Source organism: Phyllostomus hastatus, unplaced genomic scaffold (genome assembly GCF_019186645.2).
Source record: "Phyllostomus hastatus isolate PE091 unplaced genomic scaffold, TTU_PhHast_1.1 phas_scaffold_216, whole genome shotgun sequence".
Classification (NCBI taxonomy): Eukaryota; Metazoa; Chordata; class Mammalia; order Chiroptera; family Phyllostomidae; genus Phyllostomus; species Phyllostomus hastatus.
Genome location: NW_025334018.1, coordinates 16,687,231 through 16,703,042, shown reverse-complemented (window position 1 = coordinate 16,703,042; position 15,812 = coordinate 16,687,231). Strand labels below are relative to the sequence as shown.

At 49.0% G+C, this 15,812-nt stretch overlaps 1 protein-coding gene across 5 annotated transcripts in view; it reads left to right on the top strand.

Moving 5' to 3' along the window:
* GPSM2 (G protein signaling modulator 2) overlaps positions 1 to 15,766 on the top strand; it is a 41,670-nt gene extending 25,904 nt beyond the window's left edge. For 4 of the 5 annotated variants that reach the window (XM_045816534.1, XM_045816536.1, XM_045816533.1 and 1 more), the window contains 10 exons: positions 306 to 429; positions 516 to 631; positions 2,227 to 2,382; positions 3,292 to 3,400; positions 4,127 to 4,256; positions 6,141 to 6,211; positions 7,434 to 7,610; positions 8,292 to 8,430; positions 9,066 to 9,283; positions 14,917 to 15,766. In XM_045816534.1, the coding sequence (XP_045672490.1) occupies positions 306 to 429; positions 516 to 631; positions 2,227 to 2,382; positions 3,292 to 3,400; positions 4,127 to 4,256; positions 6,141 to 6,211; positions 7,434 to 7,610; positions 8,292 to 8,430; positions 9,066 to 9,283; positions 14,917 to 15,144 (1,468 nt within the window). In that variant the 3' untranslated portion in view covers positions 15,145 to 15,766. Of the gene's footprint in view, positions 1 to 305; positions 430 to 515; positions 632 to 2,226; positions 2,383 to 3,291; positions 3,401 to 4,126; positions 4,257 to 6,140; positions 6,212 to 7,433; positions 7,611 to 8,291; positions 8,431 to 9,065; positions 9,284 to 12,025; positions 12,481 to 14,916 lie in introns of those variants that run through there. The other variant, XM_045816538.1, reaches the window with a different exon arrangement.
* Positions 15,767 to 15,812: the final 46 nt, after the last annotated feature.

The window sequence follows — 15,812 nt, the reverse complement described above, 5'->3', positions numbered from 1 at the left end:
CTTATTAAGAGAATTTCACAGAATTTCTTAGCTTAGGGGTTTCTTTCCTTTCATTTTTTCTTGTTGCTCAATTACAGTTGCCTCAGTTCCCCCCATGGGGTTTCGAGATCAATCCGCCCTTGACCCTGGGTGGGAACCTTCAGCCCATTCCGATGGCCGCCCTCCCTCACAGACCCGTCTTTAAAATGTGGCTGCGGGCTTATCTGAAAGTGTTTTTATAAAAGGACTTAGTTTGTGAATCTAGTCCACAAACCCCTGACCCCTGACCTGTCTTTTCTGCACCCTTCTGTCACCACACCGCACAGGGAAAACCTCTCGCTGGTGACGGCGCTGGGCGACCGCGCCGCCCAGGGGCGCGCCTTTGGGAACCTGGGGAACACGCACTACCTCCTCGGCAACTTCAGGGACGCGGTCATAGCGCATGAGCAGGTGCGTGCCCTGCGCCATGAGCAGGGGTTGGGGGGGGCAGCTCTTCGCGCATCACAGCTGTGTCTGATCCGTGTTTCCTCTTGCAGCGCCTCCTTATTGCAAAGGAATTCGGGGACAAGGCAGCGGAAAGAAGAGCGTACAGCAATCTTGGGAACGCATACATATTTCTCGGTGAATTTGAGATGGCCTCTGAGTACTACAAGTCAGTCCCATGCTTCTGTAGATGAATGTGGAGTGAGTGGTTGCGCACACCCGTTAGGCCTGAGGCAGGTCTCAGACCAGCCCTTGGCTGTACGTGAGCAGCCGGACCCTGGGCTCCCGGCCCTCGGTGTCCGCTCCTGTGAAGGGAGATGTCGGCACCCTGCTGTGGGGGCCTGGGGCGGGCGGGCCGGGAGAACACGTACGCCCTCACTTGGTGTGGCGCCCGGCACAGCGCTCCATGAACATCACTGTACCCGAGGTTGCGTAGCTGCGGTACGACCCCTTTATATTTGACTACTTTTTACCTTTAAAACTGAGTGAAATTCTTAACTTGTTTAGCCTGTGTAGTATGTATATTTACATGCTTTTTTCCCCCACCCAACTTGCAGAGGGGCCATGAAAACGCCTGGTAACCCAAACATGCCCTCGTCTGCCCAGTGAGCCCTGACTTCTCTGCCCGTCTTAGGACCCCCCCGCCCCGACCCCGCCGGCATTCCTTCCGGTCCATCTGCAGACTCCGAGCCATAGTGGGCAGCGGAGCTCAGACCACCTAAGCTTAGGGCCTGGTCTGGCCATCCCAGAGTGCTTGGAGAGCAGCCTGATTAGTGGGGTTTGCGGCCCATGAGGAAATACTCCGGACCAAAGAGTCGTTTACATTATTGGATCCATAAGCATTTATAAGGCCTCACAGGGTGGCTCAGTGGGTTGGCATCGGCCTGCAGACCACAAGGTCGCTGGTTCGATTTCTGGCCAGAGCACACGCCTGCGTTGTGGGTTCAGTCCACAGCTGGGGGCGTGTGAGAGGCAGTTCATCGATGCTTCTCTCTCCCATTGATGTTCCGCTCCCTCTCGAGATTTCTCTCCCCCTTCCTTCTCCCCTCTCTAAAAATAAAAAGTCTTAAAAAAAAAAACATTTGTAGGCATGAGCACTGATGATAACAAAACAGTACTAAGCTTGAGCAGATTGCCTTCCCTAGCACTGTGCGTACCGAGTCACCTGACCCTCCCAGCGCCCCGGGAGGTGTCTGCCCGTCTCCCACGTGGGAGACCTCGCCCGGCCAGGAGCTCCGTGGGGGTGGACCCAGCACGTCCAGCTCTCAGCTGCCGCACTGCCGCCCGGTTTCTCACCGACGGTTCCACGTGCATTCGGCAGAATTCAGTCAATGTTTAAATCTCGTACTTAGTATTTTTCCTCAACTGGTGACTAACAGCCTACAAATACGAGCTTTAACTCAGTAATTTAGATTCTGACGACACGTAAAGGCGGCAGCAGGATTAAAAGGAGAGCTCTGCGAACAGCGTCTCCCTGACGCCGAGTCGCTGCCACCGCGGCAGGGGATGTTTTCTTCCGCGTTAACACCACCGTGTTCGCGAGAAGCAGTCGGCCTCGTGCGTCCTCACTCCTTTCCTCTGGAAAGCGCACAGGCCTCGCAGACTAATCATGGAGGCCGGTTTGCTTCGAGTGTCCCAAAGGCACCTCTCCCTCTTGCCTGGAAGCAGTGGAGGAAGTGCAGGGTGGTCGGAAGAGTGAGAGTGTTCCTTTACGGTTCTAGCCAAAAATGAAAGGACTCTCAGGTGAGTGAATTTCTCCTTCAGAAAGACGCTGCTGCTGGCCCGGCAGCTGAAGGACAGAGCCGTGGAGGCGCAGTCCTGCTACAGCCTCGGCAACACGCACACCTTGCTGCAGGACTACGAGAAGGCCATCGACTACCACCTGAAGCACCTGGCCATTGCTCAGGAGCTGAAGGACAGGTGAGTGGCGCCACACGGGGGCACCGTTTGGGTCCTGGAGTTCTTGCTCTGTCTTTCACGAAGTCTGTGTATGTGCGTGCGTTCTCTCTTTTTCTTTTTCAAGGAATTTCCTCTGTGTCACCGTGTCACTGACAGCCTCTCTGTTCGTCTGCGGGCCAGCGTGTGTTAGAGGCCAGCCTGCCTCTGTGTGGCCTCAGACCCAGATTGGGACATAGGTCACCGGCTCCATAGCCCCAGAGGTCCCCCCGATTCATTTGCTCAGCATGACACTGGGGGGGGGGAACATGTGGTCTGACGTGACAGGGACAGCCGCTCCTCGCCCTGGCTGCCGGCAGGAACAAGTGTCCACTGTGTCCAGTTCCCCGTTTGAAAGAGAAGCGAGAAGACCTGAGTTTCTTACGAGTCTTCTGACGTTTACTGTTGGTGGCTAACTCCTTCCTTGCCCTGTACAGAGACAGCGCGCACACACACACACACACACACACACACACGCAGGCTGCTCGCCCGAGTCGCCTGCTTTAGAACACTGGACTCTAGCTCAGCACGAAGGAGACCTTCCCTCCACAGCTGTGCGTGCATGGCCTGCGGGAGTGGGTTCTCTCCCCCGACGGTGGTCAAGCACAGTTGAAGGTCACCCTGGGGCTGCCGGGAGAGGCAACGGGGTGCCCGAGCTAGCAGACCTGCCCCTGAGACTTCATTAGGTTACAGCGCATGCCTGTGCACAAGGGGGAGTTTTAATGCTTGTTCTGGGGGTTCTCGAGTCTCTAGTACTGTCATAGTAGGTTCCTTATATCTAATACCAAGTAAATGCAGAGCATCGTCTGTACCTCTGAGTAATGCTGGGTGGCCTTGACCCGCCCCCCACGAGACCTCCTTCAGACACCTGCATATCCTTGGATCGTCCTGTAGGATCGGTGAAGGAAGAGCGTGCTGGAGTCTGGGGAACGCGTACACAGCCCTAGGAAACCACGACCAAGCCATGCACTTTGCTGAAAAGCACTTGGAGATTTCAAGAGAGGTAGGAAGCTGAGAAGCTGGTGTCTGTGCTACCATGACTCACAGTCAGCAGGGGGGCCACCCTGTGACTCCTCTGGGTTGCTCCCAGACGGCTGAGCAATGAGTTTGTTAGGTGTTTTTCTCTGGGCATCAGGTTTGCGCATGGTGAGGCCAGGCGCCGGGGAATGGAAGACCCCTGGCCTCTGCCCCCCACCCTACCCCCATGTCCCCATGGCCGTAGGAAAACACAGCTTGGAGTCAAGTCCTGCCACCTGCTCTCTGTTTGCTCTTGGAAACCCTTCTGAGCCTCACTTCTCTCATCTGTAAAATGGGACTGTTTACCTTGCAGATCATTACACGGATGAGACATTATGTGTGTGTATATATATATATATATATATATATATATATATCCCTAGGATAATGTGCTGATTTAATGAATAAATGTTAATTATTAACACAGTATAGAAATAGTCTGAGGAGGTTTAATTCCTATAATGCCAAGTTAATGTGTCACAAAAGAACCACATTATTAGACCACAGAGATAAAGAGCCATCTAATATTTGAAGAACTGATGATAGAATATAATTAGCTGTCCTATCATATTTTAGAAACTTCCCTTTTCATTCTCCTTTAAAAAAAACTATTTCATTCATAGTCTCAATTCCAGTGTAACTACTTTTATTCAGTGGTAGGCTCACAACATTCTCTGTCTGCACGCTAAAGCAGGATCGTCTGTGGTTGCAGGTCGGGGACAGGAGCGGGGAGCTGACGGCGCGGCTGAACCTCTCAGACCTGCAGATGGTGCTCGGCCTGAGCTACAGCACAGACAATTCGGCCGTGTCTGAAAACGTCGAAATCGACAACAGCGTGCACAGTGAGTAGCAGGTCCTCAAAACTCAGCGTTTCCATCCTTAGGTTTCACATTGAATCAGCCCCCTCACGTGCACCACGTTCAGAGAGAGGATGCAACACAGGAAGCCCAGCCGTTTACTAACACAAAGGAATGAAATCAAAACAAGATTCAGGAGACCTCTTAGAACCCCCAGTCTGGTTCTTTAGAAAGACTAACAGATCTACAGCAAGATTATTCAGGAAAAGGGAGAGGAGTGGACATGATATAGATGCAGCCAGAGATTTAAAGGATAAGAGATTATCCTGAATAATTTTCTAAAAAGGATACTTGAAAACCGGGGAGAAATGGACAATTTCTAGAAAAACAAGTTACCAAAACTAAAAAAGCCTCCTGGTTGAGATGGGATGGTGGAGAAACCTCCCACCAGCACGGTACCTGACCAGGCAGACAGCGGGCAAGGCCCACTGGACAGTGGGGACACTTTCTCAGTCCTCCTAGGACAGTGCAACCTTGACATCCAAACCAGACAAGAGCGGTGAACTGTGAGCCGGCCTTCACTCATGCTCACAGAGGCAGGACCTCTAAACAAGGGACCAGCCAACCAGACCCAACAGTGCACACGCACTACACAGAAATGCAAGCGGGCCGAACACCGGGGGATTGCTGTAACTCACCGTCAACACGGTGAAGGGGAACCAGCCCAGACGCCCACATGTGTCCTTCATTCTGTAAATGCAGGCGTTCCATGTGAAGGGTGGGGGTGTCAGGCCAGAAGAAGTAAAATCCAACTACTGCACAAGAAGTTTCTAAATAATGTAAGAACATCGTACTCCTGAAAAGGATAGAAAAAGATACACCACTTACTAGGAAAAACTAATCAAAAGAAAGCTCATACAGCTTATTAACATCAGATAAAATGCACTCTAATGCAAAAGGTCTTGTCAGACGTGAAGGGGTCCCTGGCCCGTCTGCCTCGGTTGGTGGGGTGTCGCAGGCTCAGTCACAGGTCAGGGTGTGTAAGGATGGCAAACGAGACACGTTTCTCTCCTTCTCCCTCCCTCCCTTCTCTCTCTCCCTCAAGGAAGGGAGACCACTGGGGACCTGGCCCACAACCCAGGCATGTGCCCTGACTGGGAATCAAACTGGGGACCCTTTGGTTCACAGGCCGGAGCTCAATCCACTGAGCCACACCAGCCAGGGCTGGAGTAACTTTTTAGTATGTTTCCTGACTGGCAGCAAATCTTTCATCTACTGAGATCTTAAAATGGGAACGGGTAACTCTGAAGTAGTAATACAGTATTGGGGGTGTCACTTTGTTTCTTATCTCAAAATTGAAGGCCTAAAGCCTTTCCCAATGTTTCCACTTATTTGTACCACTCTCCAGTTTGTCTGGGTTCTTTTAAGAAGCTAGGAACTAATTATTATAAAACAGATTTTCTAAATAAGGGGTAATGTTAGTAATCTAGTTTCTAACCAAAATGTAACCTCCTTACATTGAAGAATTTGAGTACATATTCTATTTTTATTGGTATGGAAAATTATTACTCTTAAAAGATCATGTTTGTACTTTTCCTCCTTCCATAAGGGTTTGTGAACAGACTTTAAAATTCATTAATAGCCCTGGCCAGGTCGCTCGGTTGGTTGGAGTGTCATCCGTGCACCAAAAGGTTGTGGGTTCGATCCCCCGTCAAGGCACGTACCTGGGTTGTGGATTTGGTCCCTGGTTGGGGTGTGTACGGGAGGCAACCAATCGATGTTTCCCTCTTCCCCCGTCCTCTCTCTAAAATCAGTGAGCACGTCGGTGGGTGAGGGCTAAAACAAAATTCAGTAACAGATTATGCAGTGACACTAAATCTGTGGTCTCTGAAGTCTCGATGCTTCACTCAGTCACCTGCTCTGTCACAGGCGCGCGCCCCAAGTCCGGGCGCCGGCACAGCATGGAGAACATGGAGCTGATGAAGCTGACGCCGGAAAAGGTTGGCGGTTTTTACGTTTTCAATTTCTTGAACTGTCACAGTATTTTCAGTAACCTTTAATGAGGTAGTTTATAAAATTACAAAGTAATTCATCTTATTTTTAAGGTACAGTTGATTCTCATTTGTGGATACTCTACTTACAGACTTGGATGCTTGCTGAGATTTGTAGCTTTCAAATAATATTTGTGCTACTTTTTTGCCCCTCGTCCCCATGTAAGATCTTCTTTTAAAATTGAGGTTATGTTAGTTTCAGGTGTAACACTGATTCGATATTGTACACATTGCACAATGACCACAGTAAGTACAGTTGACACTGTCACCGTAACCACAGAACGTTCTGCTGGTGGCGAGAGCTGGTTTACTCCCGGCCCGCCTCCGTCACTGAGCTCCCTCATCACCGCAGGTGCACGCCTTCTGACCCCCGTTACCCGTTCACCTGCCCCCCCCCCCCCCGCCTCTGGCAACTACCAGTCTATTCTTTGCATCTGTGAGCGTGGGGACGGTTTGCCTTTTTTTTTTTTACATTCCACACACATGAGATCACATGGTGGTGTCTTCTGTCTGAATTATTTCGGTTGTCACACTGCCTGCCCTCAAGGCCCGTCCGCGCTATCACAGGCGGCAGCATTCCGTTCTTTTCTATGGCCGAGTACATACCGATTTTTTACATACAGCCAAAATTTCCAGTTTTAATAGATATTTTAAGTAATTCACATCCAGAATAAAACTTTGACTCTTTCTCTGGTCATTTAAATTTCAGTATTATGGGATTTGCCAAACCTTCTTATTCTTAGGTTCTTAAGGTTTTATTTTTAGAGAGGGGAAGGGAGGGAGAAAGAGAAGGCGAGAAACATCAATCCATTGTCTCTTGTATGCACTTGGACCAGGGAGCAAACCCGCAACCCAGGCACATGCCCTGACCGGGAATCGAACCGGCAACCTTCTGGGTTGCGGGATGACACTAAACAGCCACACAGGCCGGTGGGGCTCTTATCATGTTTTTAAAAGCCACCGTATTGTTTTGATGACGAGAAATCCACAGTATATCTGGTACAAGCTATTGAAAACAGTGAAATATCCTGGCACGAAGGAATTAAAAGATCAAAGCCTCACTCCCCCCACGACTAAATGAGTGGATGGCAGGTTAGTGTTACAGGAAATCAGAGGTAGTTTTGGTGTTTTTTCCACATCCTGCTTTACATTTACATTTATCATTTTGCAGGTACAGAACTGGAACAGCGAAATTCTTGCTAAACAAAAACCTCTCATTGCCAAACCATCTGCAAAGCTCCTCTTTGTCAACAGATTGAAGGGGAAAAAATATAAAACTAGTTCCTCCGCTAAAGTTCTCCAAGATGCCAGCAACTCCATTGAGCACCGAATTCCGAACTCCCAGAGGGTATGTTGTATATTGAAAATAAGTTTTCAAGTGTGTGAGTACGGCAGTCCCTCCCTCATCCATGTTTTGCTCTCCAAGACTTCAGTTACCTGTGGTCAACTGCAGTCCGAAAGTGTTACATGGAAAACTCCAGAAAAACAACTCACGTTTTGAAGTGCACACCGTTCTCTGGGCAGCGTGATGAAATCTCACGCTGTCCTGCTCTGTCTGGTGTCTGGGCCCGGCCGGGCCGGGGCTCATCTTTGTCCAGTGTCTCCACGCTGTCCGTGCGCCCTGCCTGTGAGCCCGTCACCAGCAGCTGTCATGGGTCGGCCGCGCTGGTGTTCAGATGACCCCACTCCACTCGACAATGGCACCAAAGCGAGGGGGCAGCTCGGAGCCCGGGGTGTGTGCTGAGTCAGTGGTGGCTGCATACCGCACTCAGGATTTGAGACGGTGCCCCTGAACCTGACGGACGTTTCTTGAGCCTTAGAAATATATGGAGTAAAAACCAAGATATGAGAAACGCTTCTTGTTGGATTGAAACATCTCTTTATTGATAATGTTGCCATCTTGTATTCTTTTTAGAAAGTAAATGTCTGTTTTTAATCTTTCCATTTTGCATTTGAGTATATCAAGGTATTGTTCCATTGATAATCTGAGGGTAATGCTGGAATTTAGATTTTTCTCTCAATGTTTCAGAAACTCAGCGCAGAGACTATTGGAGACGAAGGGTTCTTTGACCTGCTAAGCCGATTTCAGAGCAACCGGATGGACGACCAGAGGTGCTGCCTGCAAGAGCGGAGCTGTGGGCCCACTCCCCCGCGAGGGGCGCTAAAACGTAAGTTATCTATGCTTCACCCCAATTCCAGGAGTTCCCTCTGACTTTCCTGTGTTCTCTGAGAATTCAGTTCTGTCTGAGGAGACACAGTAACTGAGCCCGAGTCCTCCAGGTGTGTCTGAAGCGCTGGTCTCTGGACAGGTCCCAACGAGGTTTTCTGTCACTTCCTGAGTTTAGCTGTGTTCCGTGTGCAGTGCACCCTCTACTAACTGTATCACACTGCCTCCCTAATTTCTTCCGGTCTGAGGAAAAAACCCTAACACATAATAAGAAAAAAAATTAAAGTTCTACGTACCTTAGGTGTAAAATGCATCATGTCTAGATGACAGAAGAAAAGGCCTAAAGAGGAACTTCTGCCTAAGGCTGCAGCTAAGGCCTGCCGGAGCCTTAGAAGGACCTAGAATAGGAGCCTGAAATTTCCCTGTCTCAGCTCCTAGGAGAGTGAGGAGTGCTGGCCCACTCGTCCTGGGAAGCAACTGCTATGTACGCAGCCCGAGTCTCGGAGGCACATCCCTGAACCACCGCCAAACGGATCGCTGGGGACTCTCGGGGTGCACTGCTCCCCATCAGTGGCAGGGCTCAGCGGGACTGAGCACAGCAGGGTGTAACGTTGAGATGGTTTGTCCGGTTCCCAGCACTGTCTGTCCCCGTGGTGTCCCCCAACACGGATGAGTTCCTGGACCTCCTTGCCAGCTCCCAGAGCCGCCGCCTGGACGACCAGAGGGCCAGCGTCAGTAACTTGCCGGGGCTCCGCCTCACTCAGAACAACAACCAGTCAGTCCTGGGCCACCTGATGACCGATGACAGCAAAGAGCCCGACGAAGACTTCTTTGACATCCTTGTAAAATGTCAGGTATGTGGATATTTTCACCACTCTGGGTATGGCTTAGGTGCTGTGGGGAACCTTGGCCGTATTAGAATTCTTGACAGGGCTCAGCTGCTGGTCTGGGCTGGTGAGGGGCAAAGACTGAAGGCGCCCCCCCCGCCATGCTCGCAGACGGCACGGGAGCAGCTGGTGAGCAAGTTCACGAGGGCCCCGTGTGGGCAGCCTTCACATTTCAACTGTTTCAGTGACTGCTAACCGGTGTGGTCATGGAGAGAAAAATAAGTATTTTCACTAAGGAGACACTTCCTCTGCCTGACCCCATTTATAAAAAGATGACATGAGGATAGCAACTATTCGAGAAAAAATTACTGAACACCTCTCCTAGGTATTACTCCAGACACTGGAGCTCCAGAGGCATTATTCAGTGTGTTTGTACGTCAGGTCAAATACTTCTGTAAGAAAATTAAAGCAAGGCACAGGGGTAGTGGCTGGAGGAGTGTCTGACGTAGGTTCAGAAGACGTTTCTAGACTGACCTTCAGACAGAGACCTGAATGAGGTGAAGCGGGCAGCCATGGAGAAGAGCATTCCACAAGGAGACAGCAAGTCCCCAAAGCTTATCAGCAGGTTCAAGGAGTGGTAAGGTGCTCAGTATGACTGCCGTGGCGTGACCAAGGGGGAGGAGAGGGGGAGACACCCGAGGGCTCTGCTGACTGCCCGGCTGGTTTTGAAAGGGGCAAGGGGTGTCACTGCACTAGTTTCCTCGCTGGTTTTTGCACTGATTCAGGGGAAAGACAGTGGTGGCAGTAGTGACAAGTCGTCTGACGAGGGGTCCGTTCTGAAGTTACAATGGAGAGGCTAGACCCTGCTCGTCAGCTGGACGGTGGGTGTGAGAACCAAGGGTGACTCCTAGCTTTTCGGCTTGAACACTGAGTGAGGGGTGTCATGAAATGACATGGAGAAGTAGAGGAGAAAAGCCAACGCTCTACTTTAGAAATGTGAATTAAGCTCACCTGAGGAGACATTCAAGTTGAGAAGGCGATCAACACCTGACCCCACGAGAGAAGTCGCCAGCAGATCGCTGGTACTGAAGCCCTGGGCCGAGATGCGGGCCGAGGAACAGATGAGGCACCAGAAGACGCAAGTCTGCGGGCCCAGGGCAGGAAGCCAGCCCTCAGGCCGAGTTGGAGGAGGATCGAGGGCGGTAAAGCCAAGTGCAGCAGGTTCTCGGAGGACAGTTCAGCTGTGTCAGATGCTGCTAGGAAGCCCAGTAAGATGATGCCTGAGCTCTCAGATGTGGTAACTCTGAAAGATTCTGTTGTAGTGACACGACAGGGACAGAGGGTTGAGAAAGTGACAGTGTAAGAGGGGAGGTAGTTTTCAAGGGATTGTGCTCATGAAGGAAAGCGAGAAATGAATCATCAGCTGGCAGGGAACAGGGGTTTTCTTACTTTGGGGGGTCATGCGGCGTGTCTGCGGAGGGTGCAGAGGAGCAGAGTGTGTGCGCACAGGAGCGCTGGGAGCAAGTAGGAATCTCTCTGGCTGCTTTCATTTCCTCCGCACAGGAAGAAGTGGAGCTGTAACTGGGACTTAAAAAAAAAGGAAGTGCAACATAGTTGATACTTTGTGAAACTGACAGCATACAGACCCTTGAAAGTAACAGGACTGCCAACCTGTGCTGAGGCCTCACTTGAAGTTAATGGTCACTGATGTTAAGTGTGGTCAGTGCAATAGTGTATTTTTTCTCCAGTCATAACCAGCTGCTTAAGGAAAGGGAAAGAGAGATTTATTCAAGGTTGGTATTTTGTCTGGAGAACAGAATAGCCTGTGCCAGGTAGTGATGTAGAATCTAAGGAGAAGGAAATAAAATGTGTCAAAGGAAAAAACAGCTGTGATTCCACTGAAGACAAGAAATACTGAGACAAATAAATACCTCGGAGTGACACAGACCATCGGCGTAACTGCAGCAGGGATGGAGTCTCCACGACGATAGTTGGAGACTAACACCCCCGGAGGCTAACACCCCCGTACCTAACAGACACATTAGAACACTATACAATGGGATAGACTGTATTTAGATATCATACACAGTATCTTCTCCGACCACAATAGGATGAACTTAGAAGCAATAACAAAAGTAAAACTAGAAAATTCACATTTTTGGAAATTAGAAAACCCAGAGAGTAAAGAAAACCTAATACTCTAAGACTTACAGGAGGCAGTGCTCAGGGAGAAATATACAAATGTAAACGCTTACATTAAAAAGAAAGGTCCTAAACTAGACCTATAACCGAAGTTCACAACTTGAGGAGGAGGAATAGAAAAAGAGAAAACAAATGCTGGTTATTTGAAAAGACAATGCTTAAATTACTAAAATTAGAAAGTGGGGACATTACTCCTGATTCTACAGAAATGAAAACTATCAATGATTATATATGAACAAGCTGGATGACCTCAATAAAATGGACAGATAACTAGAAACAAAACCAACCCAGAAAATCACTCAGCAGTGTGAAACAGGCTCTGATCTGTAAGGTGATTCTGTCAGTGATGAAAAAGCTCTGGACCCGATGCCTGCACAGGTGAGTTCCATCAAACATTTAGAGGACTGATATCAAATGCTTCTCAAACTCTACAAAAAAACTGGAGAGAAGGGAATACTTCCTGTGACTTAGGAGTCCTCCTATGAGGCCAGTGTATTGCCCTGACCCCAAAACTAACAGGACACTAAGAAAATGACTGACCAATATCCCTTTTTTACATACATGCAGAAATCAACAAACTACTAGCAAGCAGCCCAGCAGCATAGTAAAAGGTGACCAGGTGAGATTAATTCCTGGAAAGCGGGGATGATTCAACACGTGGAAGTCGATCAGTGTAATTCACGTTAATAGAGCGAAAGGAAAAAATACCACCGGTCGTCTCAACTGATGCAGAAAAAGCATTTGACAAAACTCAGCACATTCACAATCAAGACGCTCAAACCAGCACTGTCAGGAAACTACTAAACATAATAAAAGGTACTGAACAGACACCCACAGTTGTCATGATCAGTGGTAAAGGACTGAAAGCTTTTTCTCGACCACCACTGACAGGAGGGATGGCCCCTTCTACTCCATGTGGTCCTGCAAGTTCTGCCCAGAGCAGTCAGGCTGGAACACAAAAGCCATCTAAACTAGAAAGGAAAGAAAAGAGTAAAACTATCTTTAACTATCTTCGTTCGGAGATGACAGTCGTACTAGAAAATCCTAAAGATTTCACACCCCCCAAAAAACCTGTTAGAACTAAGAAACAGATACAAAGTCAATATCCAGAAAACCAGTTGCTTCTATATACACTGGTCCAAAGGGGAAAAGAGTTCCACTAACAATAGCAGCAAAAAGAATAAAAAAGACCTCGTACAATGTAAACTACAGAACATTTCTGAAATTAATAATTATGTAAATTAACACTGGTGTTCCTGGGTTGGAAGACTTAATAATATTGTCAAAAATGTCAGTACCACCAGAGTGTCATCTACAGAGTCAATGAAATCCATGTCAAAATTTCGGTGACATTTTTACAGAAACAGAAAACTCTACCCTAGAATTCACAGGGAACCCAAATAAGCAAAAGACGTTTTGAGCAAGAAACACCCAGTTGGAAGACTCACACGACTTCAAGTTGACTGCAAAGATCCAGCTGCCAGAGCAGTGCAGGGGCGGCACAGGGGCGGCCTTCCAGACTGAGAGGACAGACGACAGAGCCCGGACACACAAGGTCAAATGCTCTCACAGCAGTGCCCAGGCCACTCGTGGGTAAGGAGTCTCAGGAACAGAGGCAGACACTGGCTGTGCACCTGCAGAAGCCGGACCCTTACCTGACACCATACATAAAATTAACTCAAAATGGATCAAAGACCTAAACGTAAGAGTTAAACTATAAAACCTTCTGAAGAGAACATAAGGGGAAGCTGCATGGTGTGGGACTGGCAGTGACTTCTTGGTTACGTCACTAAAGCACAGGTAACAAGGACAAAAGACAAGCTGGACTCGTGAAGATGTAAAGCTTCTGTACATCAAAGGACACTGCCGACACAGTAAAAAGGCAGCTGCAGAGAATGTCGGCAAACAGTGTAACTAGCAAAGGACTAGTCTAGAATATACAGACTTGCAAAAAGTCAACAAAATAATCTGATTCAAAAATGGGCAAAGAACCCAAAAAGACATTTCTTCAAAGATCTACAAATGGCCAATAAACATAGGAAAAGATATTTACCTCCCCAGGTCATTAGAGGAACAAAGATCAAACCATATGGGCCCTGGCTGGCGTGGCCCAGTGGATTGAGTGCGGGCTGCGAACCAAAGGGTTGCCAGCTTGATTCCTAGTCAGGGCACACGCCTGGGTTGCAGGCCAGGTCCCCAATATGGGGCATGTGAGAGGCAACCACACATCGATATTTCTCTCCTTCTCTAAAAATGAATAAATAAAATCTTTACCCCATATACCACCTCACACCATCAGGATGGCGACTAGCAGAGAGATGGGGCGTGGCGGCGAGGATATGGAGAGGCCGCACCCCGTGTCCAATGCGTGTGGGCCTGTGACAGGGTGTGTGGCTGCTGTGGGGAGAGGATGGCAGTTCTTGAAGAAATTAAAAATAGAACCACCATGTGACCCAGCAATCCTACTCCAGAATACACACGCAAAACAAATGAAAAGCAGGGATGTGAACCCGGGAGTCCATCAACAGATTCGTGGGTAAAACCCGGTGTGAACAGAATGGAGTATTTTTCCGCCCTAAAATGCAGGAAATTCTGACACGTGCTACAAGGTGGACGGGCCTTGAGGACGTGCTGAGGCACAAGCAGTCACCAAAGGACAGCGCCACTGCGCTCCGCTCAGGAGGCGGCCCCAGCCGTCTGGCTCCCGGAGGCACACGGAGTGGGCTGGGCTGGGCTGGGCGCAGGGACTGCACAACGTGAGTGTGCTCATCGCCACGGAGCTGTACCCATAAAGATGGTGACGACAGTACCTTTTGGGTCACATTTCTTTTGTCACAATTAAAGAGATTTACTGGACTACCAGAGAAACAGGAGGCCGGGGTCGGCATGGGACGTGTGAAACCCTGACTCTGAAGGTGCCGCCGTCATCGAGAACGACAGTCTGGCCTGTGCCCATGGGACCTCACGGGGGAGGCAGGAGAAGGAAAACCCCAGAGGAGGGCAGGTCTAGGAACTGCAGGGCTGCGTGCTGGGTGGCTGGAGGACAAGGCCGTTAGCAAGAACGGTGGCAGGCGGGGTGAAGAAGAGCGAGCCAGCCGGGGGCGGGGGGTGGGGGGGGCAGGGGTTCCATGTGAAGGCAGTGCCAAGGATCTGGTGAGGTGCACCTGTCCCTGCAAGGTCCCAGTCTCTACTGTCATGCCTGGACACAGCTGACCTTTGTCTCCGTCCTTCCAAAGCCACGAAGCTGTGCTCTACTTCTGTACGGTCTTTGTTATATAAGCCAATTTAAAGGAAAAAATCTGCTAGGTTTCAGATCTAAAGATAAAGCAAATTTCTGGGTAGAGGCAAAAAAAGGAAGTGTCTAAAGCTACATTTCCTGCTGTGAATGGCGCGCCCACAGCTCGGTGCTGTCCCCCCCCACAGCGTGCGTGTCCTAACCTCTTCCCGTGTGTCCTCAGGGGTCCAGGCTGGACGACCAGAGATGCGCTCCACCACCTGCCGCCGCCAAGGGGCCGACGGTACCCGATGAGGACTTTTTCAGCCTTATTCTGCGGTCGCAGGCGAAAAGAATGGATGAACAGAGAGTTCTTTTACAAAGAGATCAAAACAGAGACACTGACCTTGGGCTAAAGGACTATTTGCGAAGCAATGATCCACTAGACTTTAAAAATTCAGGAAAAAAATAAGCAAACCACTAGTTACTATGGGTAGATTTTTAAAAAGCGACCCTATTTCCTTTCAGAACACTGAAAGGAAATTCAACCTATTTCTTTTTCCTTAAAAGGAGAAACGATAGCACTGTAATGTAGCTTATGATGTTTTAGAATGATGTAAATATTTAACCCCTGTGGTCCAGTGTGAGCGAACTCGGGACACTCACGTGCTCCAGGGTGGTGGTGTCTCTCAAGGTGCTTCGTCCACTCGTGTGCTTTCTGCTGGGGACTGTTCTTTGGTGACCTGTCCTATGCTCTCGTTACCTGTGTTGGAAAGTAGAAGCTTAAAGGAATCCTGGAGGACAATTTAATCCCCTTGATCAGATAAGTTTTTTAAAGTCTTCATTGACAATGGCATTTTTAAAATACTTAATCGTCAATGTAGAGAGAAATTATGCTGTCTTGTAATAATGTACTTGAACATGTAAAGTCATATAGTCTCATTAAAAAACAAAAACAAAAAGGTTTACTCCCCCAAGAAAATCTACTTTCAATATATTTTTAGGCCAAAGCCATTATAAAAGAGACTTCAGAAATAAACTTCTTTTTACCACACGTGGGCCCTTCGCTTCATGAAAAAACACAGCCACGAGCCACTCACCGACGGGGACAGGCCCTGAGGAGTGCCCGACGAGCGCGAG